Raw genomic sequence first — 8,688 nt, forward strand, 5'->3', positions numbered from 1 at the left:
AAGAGGTGTGGCCCGCGTGCACGGAGTAAAAAAAAACACAACAAAAAAAGGGTCCTCCTACCGAGCGCGCGCCGCACGAAAACAAAAAAAAGACTTCACGCGCATTTTAAAACGAGCTCAAATCACATTCGACTAAACTACGTCGTTTGGTTGTAAAGCTCCTGTTGAGTGGAGGACAGATATGTCGCAGCTCACACTGTCGGAGTAGCTCTCGTTATTCTCTCCTGCAGAGCTGCAGTCATACGGATGCGTGGCCAAACAGGAGCCCGCGTCTGGATGCGAGTCACGCCGGGTTGTTGGTCTCTGTCTCGGTGTAACGCAGCCGCGCCCTCCCTTGAATAACCTCGGTCTCACTCACCTTCCCCGTCTCGATGGCCCGGTGCTTTTCAGAGCTCAAAGCGCATGTATGGGGTTAGTATGTCAGCGGCATCCGACCAGACCGCCGGAGATGAGTGGGACGACGTGTTGCCTTCAGGAGACTGTCGGAAATACCAGAAGTGTGCAAAATCACACTGAGAAACGTCGTGCAGCGATAAGACCTGTCGGTGTAATGAATTTGAGAGATTCATCACAACTATTTTTGTCGTCTGTTTACATGTGTGCTGATAACAAATAAATAATAGTAATATTTATTTATATAATACATTGTATACAGAGTTATAAACACAGAAAACCTTCCTTTTACAGCTTTTTGCACTTACATTTAAGTGTAATTAAAACATTTCAACAAGGTATTTACTCTGTTTGTATTGTTTAGCGGCATTTGCTATGACTAAAGAACTGTATGCATATATTGCTATATAGTTTATATAAGACATTTTGGTAGATGTACTATTCTGAATGTGCAATTATGTCTATTATGTTTGACCCGCTAAAACACTACTCATGATCAGGAAGAATAATTTAATAATAATTCATGTCAAACTGAATCTAATGGACGTGAGGCTATTCCAAAAAGGGGAAAATGCTTTCTGCAATTATACCAAAAAGTTTAATGATCATCAATATCCGATCTTTTCAATTAAGACTTGAAAGGTATGTGTTGAACATTTCCATTTCTGGAAATAGGTGTATGCAGGTGTGTCATACATTAATGAATGAATTGATGTGCAGTAATACGTGAAGTGTATGTTGAAGATCGGGAATGGTGCGTCCATGGCTGGGCTCAAGCTTAAGTCCATCTCAAGTATGAAAAAATATGAAAATATGCAGAAATATGTTCACCATGAATCACGGAAGAGAGGGGTGCCTCTCTTTCTGAGTAGTTTGGGATCCACTATGTATATAATATGTCATTCATAAGAAGCTCATCATTTGTTTCTTAGTTTGTGTTTAAGGCACAGCTTGAATGATGATTCTCTTGGGAGTGAGGGTTTTATCACAGATATGAAACTTTAGCATTTGCAGCCCAAAACTGCAAAGTAGAACACCTGTATCTAATTTGCACTCTTCTTGTGTGGGGCTGCAAATCATGATGTCATCAACATATTGTAGCAAGGCAGAACCATATGGGAAGTGTAAATCAGCCAGATGGGCTCTCAAGGCACAGTGAACTACACCAGGGCTCTCTGGATATCCCCTGGGGACACCTGGTCCAGGTACAGCCTCTTCCTACGGTACGGAGAAAGAAATGCATTGGCCAAGACGACAGCGGAAACATGGGTCATGTCAGGAGGGATGAGTGAGAGAATGGTGTGTGGATTAGAACCTTGAGGTGCACCGCAGAATTCACTGCTTGTAAATCTTGGATAAATCGCCACTAAGTTGGATCTCCCAGGTCTAGCATTTTCTTTACCGGAAAAATTGGGGTGCGGACCGGTGAAACATCACATTTCATTATTACACCAGCCTTCAATAAAGACTAAAAAAACAGGTGTAATACCATCAATGGACTCTCGCTTGAGTGGATATTACTTCATGCATGGACGGAAATTACATTTTGGGTGAACCACCAGAGGCGTCGTACCCCTCACCAGTCCTACGTCATATTTATCCACAGATCAGAGGAGGGCACCTCGGACAGCTCAGCCGTGTTGACAGATGAGTGACTCTTTTTACTGTTGATATTGATGCACATCTCATTTTGTGTACGTCACCCTGTTTACTGTGCAGCGTTCTAGGATCCTTCTGCGTGGGAATGAAAGTCAATTAGTGGAGTCCGCCTGTGTAGCCCCACCAGACACGCCCTCCCACTCCATTGGTGGGGCTCGTGTCAATGACACGTGTGAACTCATCTCAACAGAGGCAGCAGCAGTATTTTCTGTCCAATAAATGCCCATGATGCATAACTTCTCTACCGCTCTACCTCCTTGAAACCACAGTTCCTTAAAATTGTTCCTCAGATCCATGTGACGCACGTGTTGTGCAATAGAAAGACTCAGCCGGCCGACATGTGACATTCTGCACGCGATGAAGGTCGTGAGGCAAAATCAGAGAGATGTAGTGCTGTTGTATTACTTCCAGATGATACCAAAGACCATGCTGGGTCATATTTCACCATTTGTTTGTTTGATTATTGTCTGCTCGTGATTAGATAAACGCACATCAAATCTCTACCTCATAGATTTATAGGGCATATAGTCTAATTTTTTGAGATAGGATTTTTGAGTTTTCTTAAGCTGTAAGCCATAATCAGCAATATTAAAACAATAAAAGGCTTGCAATATTTCAGTTGATTTGTAATGAATCCAGAATGCATGACATTTTTGTTTTTTTAATTGCATTACAGAAAATAAAGAACTTTATCACAATATTCTAATTTTCTGAGACAGTCCTGTACATTCTTCACACAAGTTGAACTGCAAACTGCAAACTGTGAGGCTTGATGAGTGAATGGGTTGCATGTGTGCCGGTTAATTGGCAGCAGGAGGGGGAAGGCCACGCCCAGGCAGACACACATATGCACACGCAGTGCATGATGGGAAACGCCTGGCTGTCGTCACGCCAGAGAGCTGATTGGCTCTTAGATTTGACAGCAAACACCACGTGTTCCTTATTTTATGTGTAGTTGTAATACTTAATGCTCGATTGTTGACTATTCGTTTCATGTTTAATCTAAAAACACATCTTGTGTGGTTGATAATACAAAATCGTATTTATATAGCACATATCAAAATGAGTAGTAATGTATTTCACAGGCAGACATAAAAAGAACAAAGGATGCAGCTACACATACATTTCTACATAAATATATATTTACAAACACATGAATAAATCCAAACGTGAGCTGTAAACTACAAGTAAACAAAAGTTCAGAACTAACAGGAAGTCATTTTTTCTGGGACTTCCTGTGTTTACTTTGAAGGCAGCCTAAAACTGTTCGACTTGACCTCAGTTTTTTTTGTCAACGCCTCCTGCTGCGGCCGCGAGGCGCAGCTCTAACGAACGAGCCTATTAAGAACTAGAAATAGCATTTCCTGCTGAAAATGCGTTGGAATGCTAAAAACTGAAATATTGGAGAAAATTGCTGAAAATAGCTGAATGAAGCTTAAAATAGCTGAATATAGCTGAATATACAGAAAAGGCAAACTACCTGCTGAAAAGTGTTTAAACCAAAAAGCATTTAACTGAACTGCTGAAAGTTGAAATAACGGTAGTATGAGTAGAATTAGTATTCGTAGTCATACTAATATCTGTAGTAGTACTAGTTGTAGCAGTAGTTGTATTAGTAGCAGTAGTAGCGGTACTGGTAGTTGTAGCAGTAGTAGTAATAGTCGAAATATTAGCAGCAGTAGTCAAAGTATTAGTAAGAGCATTAAGTATTTAATACAAAAATCCTCATTTGAGCTTTATGTTGATTCATGGGGTTTTATTTTGAAAAGAAAGACAGACAGACAGGTAGACAGACAGGAAGCCTTACAATGCCTTCTGTCTACTGTGTTTTGAGTTTGTGTTGGAGAGCAGAAGCTCAGGCTGGGCCGGTTGATGAAGTCTAAACTCCTGCTCAAACAGTTGGTCTATTCTGTAATTAGTAACTATTGATGTGTTTAAAGAAAGCATTGGAAACGGTCAGAGTTCAATGCAATAGACTTTATTCTTCAAGCAAATAATTTACCCGAGCAAGCCTCTGGAGACCAACAGAGCGTTCTGCTCTGAACACTGTCTCATGGCTCCTGCGTCTTTTTAAACATTTCCTCTGTTGCTTTGTAAACAATAGTGTATTTATGTTTATAGTCACATCCAGGTTCTGTCTTCCTAATGGTTTCTCGGAAGTGCCAAGTGTTCCCGCTCCGGCATATTCAGACATGTTTCCCTGATACCAATATTTCCACAGGTTTCCAAAGATTATTTTAAAACAACAGTTACAAACAGGATATATATTACATTCCATTATCCAAACTGCTTGTCCTCGTGGGGGTGCTGGGGACTTATAAGACTGGCTAATTGGCAGCAGGAGGGGGAAGGCCACGTCCAGGCAGACACACACACACACACACACACACACACACACACACACACACACACACACACACACACACACAGAGACGCTGTCACAAAGTTAATTGATGACTGTGATGACAGCAGAGACCTCAGGAGCTGCTGATCCTGTTTTACTCCGCTATCATCCAGTCTGTTCTCTGTTCTTCCATCACTGTGTGGTTTGGATCGGCCACCAAACAGGACAGAGACAGACTACAGCGGATAGTCAGGTCTGCTATGTTCATATATATTATTCGATATATACTTATATTGTACATACTAGTTAAAGTTCATAGTTAGTTTCTGTTTTCTACTCTGTTGTCTTTAATGTACAATGGTACAACGCATCCCTTTTCTGTCATGAGAGTAATGTATTTCTGTACATTGTCCCTAATGTAAGTAAATTAATTGAATAAACTAATAAGCGAAACATTTTTGGTCTTACCCGGATGCATTTGCCATGTTAGGGGCCTGTCTTCTAGGTTTTAGTGAATAACTTGTCACCTAGAGGTCCTAGAGAGTTGGAGCCAAAGTCCGTCTGGGTATTATCAGGTCCTCTGCATCCAATGGTCCCAGACTACACTTCACAGGGCCACCGGGAGTGGGAGTAATGGGCATCCGGGAAGCGTTTTCCGTTGATAAGTTAGGATAAGAGTGGTGTGAAGAGAGCAGAGGTAGAGAGCATGTCCACAAAGGTGGAATGTGTCAGTTCAAATAGGCATATATGTATATGTAAAACTAGCTCGTTCGAAGGCACTGCCAGGTGAGGTGTTTCTTTACAGACCCAGCCTCCAAAACAATTCTAACTGAGGCAGCTGAGACGTCGACCAGAAACCAGTCAACACAGAGTACCCGTAGTATATGTCTTGAAGTTGTTTCTTATCACTCTGACAAGCTCTATTGTGGTCACAAATGGAAGCTTCTAAGAAAAGACCTAGACTACCACCTGCTGGCCAAAGATGATAACTGCACCTTGGAGGCCTGTTTAACCTCTTCTGCCCTGCAGTCGGCTCATTCCCCTCACCTGAGCAATCCAGTGTTGGATCCCGTCTGCCAGACACCTGGCGTGTTTACCAGTTTAGAGTGTTTATTCTTTTGGACGGATTAAAAGGATTTTGGACTTCCCACTGCCTTCTCAATTTCTGCTTTTTGGGTTCAGAGATTTCTGAGTCGTTGCAAAAAGTGTACGGTTGTATTTTTTTGTTTAGGTGTGCGAATATTTTCTTCCATGTGGTCCGCAGCAGGAGACTTCCGCTTTCTCGTTAATCGTGAACGCACGGGAGTTTATTTCTTCACTGGACTACATTTCCCATCAGCACGTCTATGTAGAAGGTGGCAACATGTCTCTTTAGGTTCCACCAGAGTTTATCACAAGTATCAAATAAAGTCTTCTCTCCAGCTGTCTCCTTTAAAATGATTTTAATGGTGAATTCTTTTAGTGAAAAAGAAAGAAACTCCAGAAATGTCTTATTCATGCGCAGTTGGACAAAATGTTTATTGTGTTTATTAAATCATGAGAGAAAAATAATTCACATTTTCACCATCAGCTTGTTATGATACCCAGCAAATAAGACAAGAAGAAAGTACTTAGATAAAATAAGATAATCCTTTATTAGTCCCGCAGTGGGGAAATTGCAGGATTACAGCAGCCTTGCACACAATAGAGACATAGTAAAAACAATCAAGTAATATGAATACAATAACTTCATTTATCATGTGAACCTTCAGTTTGTTCACACCCATCAGTAAAGTCTGTTAAATTTCTTTGACCAAAATCTCAGTTATGAAAAGAGAATAATGATTGATTTCCTCATTTATTATGATCATTATACTTTATTTTATAATACAACATAGTACATCATTTGTATGTTGATTCGGGCAACAACAATAACATTTCTGAATTTAATGAACACAAATGTAAAGAAAGAATACTTTACATAAAGTGGTGAAAATAAAATATCTATAATAAAGAAGCTCTGGTGCTTTCACTCTTTAAGACCCATGCAGAGGCAGAGACACAACAACCAACATAGACATCAATAACAATATCAATATCAAACATTTAGCGCTCAGAGAAGTTTACATTTTCCGGCAGAGAAATATGAGTTCAGGTATACAAAGACCATCATGAGCAGTGAGATCCTCCACGGCTAAACAGACAGATCGCCACTGAAAGAAACTCAAACATTTACAGAACAATAATGAGAAGATGTCAAAGTAACGCCCACAATGTTTGATTGACAGGTGAAGAACAATCAGCTATGGGCAACTATGATGGACACAAAATGAGTTTAAGAATTAAAACACAGAATTTAACCCTCTGTTCTTTCCATCACGTGTTATTTGAGTTTACAGAACTCAGCAGTGTTTGCATGCTGCTTGTAAATCCCAAGTCCAGCATAGAGAGGCTGAGTGAATGTGGTCTGGACTCTGTGGAGGAGAGTCATGGTTTCAGAGACGCTGTAGAAGGACAGAATACCTGCTCTGTGATCCAGGTACACTCCTACTCTGGAGGACGGAGGACCAGAGATGGGAGCTTCAACTTTGTTGTAACGAAATGTAAAACCTCTTTTGTCGCAAACTAACGCCCAGGATTTGTCAATCCATCCAAACAGACATTCATCCCTACTCCCTGTTCTGCTGATATTATTGTATGAGACTGCTACATTAACTCCTGTCCCTCTCCACTCCACCTCCCAGTAACAACGTCCAGTCAGACTCTCTCTACTCAGGACCTGACACCGACTAGTGAACCTGTCTGTGTGACTTGAATAAGAATGTTGTTCCATCATAAATGTTGCTTTTCTGTTCCCCTCAGATAATAACAGATTTGCGTATGCTGTGTTTGGATCAAGAGTGATTTCATGTGAATATCTTAAGAATCCAGCCCTGGTCTTGGGCTCTGCTTGTGAATGTGACAGTAAAACGTCCACTTCAGTCACTGCCAGTGAGACGTTTGTCCACTCGTCCCTCAGGACGTCCTGTAGTTTATCTCTGACTTCTGACACAGCCGCCGTCACGTCCTCAAAGTAGCTCAGAGGACGGTTATCGATGCCGGTCGAGTCTGTAGATTCTCCGAGTGGTGCCAGTGAGGGGTAGTTTTGTAGAAACTGGTTGTAATCCTCTGTGTGTGAGAGCAGCTTCAGCTCAGCGTCTTTCCTCTTCAGCTCAGCGATCTCCTGCTCCAGCTTCTCCTGAAGCTCTTTGACTCGACTCACTTCAATTTTCTGCCGGGATCTGACCTGCTGCTTCACATCGGAGCTTCTGTTCTCCAGGAGACGGATCAGCTCAGTGAAGATCTTCTCGCTGTTCTTCACCGCTTCATCAGCGGAGCGATTGACGGCCTCCACCTCCTGATGGAGCAGCTTCACGTCCTTCTCTCTGTCCTGGATTCTCTGCTGGATGTTTAGTCGACTCCCCTCCAGCTCTCTCTGCCTCTCAGTCCTTTCTGCTGCAGCTGAGACTGTGTCGTGGCCTTTATGGTCATCCACAGAGCAGAGGTAACAGATACACTGCTGATCAGTACGGCAGAACATCTTCATCACCTCGTCGTGACGAGAGCAGATGTTCTCCTGGAGCTTCTTGGACGGGTCCACCAGCTTGTGTTTTTCATAGGCAGGGAGTTGACAATGAGGCTGGAGGTGTTTCTCACAGAAAGAGATCACACATTTCAGACATGACTTGATGGCTTTCAGTCTCTTCCCAGTGCAGACATCACAGGCCACATCTTCAGGTCCAGCATAGCAGTGATCAGCAGTAGCAGCTTGGAGTCCAGTCTTCTTCAGCTCCTCCACTAAAACTGCCAACATGGTGCTTTTAATCAGGACAGGCCTCGGTGTGAAGGTCTGCCTACACTGAGGGCAGCTGTGGAGTTTCTTCACATCCTCTTTGTCCCAGTGGGTTTTAATACAGTTCATGCAGTAGCTGTGTCCACAGGGAATAGTCACCGGATCCTTCAGTAGATCCAGACAGATGGAACAAGAGAAGGTTTCCCGATCCAGCTGAACTCCTTTCTCTGCCATTTCACCTCTCAGTAGCAACGACTGTCTGAGTTTCACTTCCTGAGAAGCGACTCTGCTTTGACTTCTGATCTGAACAACATGTGAATGGGGCCCGTCAGCTCTATTGCTTCACCTCCATGTTGGTTTCACCCATCTCTGAAACTGTAGATCTGAAGGGGAGGGAACGAGGACATGTGTGGACAGAGTGCAGCTGCTGTGTTTGAGAAGCAGGAGGAAGAGGGAGTTCATTCCAGCAAGAAGAGCAGCG

The 8,688-nt window shown here is 42.5% G+C and overlaps 1 protein-coding gene across 1 annotated transcript; it reads right to left on the reverse strand.

Moving 5' to 3' along the window:
* Positions 1–6,180: 6,180 nt before the first annotated feature.
* On the reverse strand, positions 6,181–8,474 carry LOC306737799 (tripartite motif-containing protein 16-like). Its single transcript, XM_079219591.1, has one exon. It carries the CDS (start codon positions 8,439–8,441, stop codon positions 6,759–6,761), a length of 1,683 nt encoding a protein of 560 aa, XP_079075717.1. The 5' UTR covers positions 8,442–8,474; the 3' UTR covers positions 6,181–6,758.
* Between the last annotated feature and the right edge of the window lie 214 nt (positions 8,475–8,688).

The sequence above is a fragment of the Taurulus bubalis genome (genome assembly GCF_910589615.1).
Source record: "Taurulus bubalis genome assembly, chromosome: 6".
NCBI classification, from domain to species: domain Eukaryota; kingdom Metazoa; phylum Chordata; class Actinopteri; order Perciformes; family Cottidae; genus Taurulus; species Taurulus bubalis.

Coding starts and splice junctions, on each gene's coding strand:
- LOC306737799 (XM_079219591.1), bottom strand. CDS start 8,441: ATGGCAGAGAAAGGAGTTCAGCTGGATCGGGAAACCTTCTCTTGTTCC.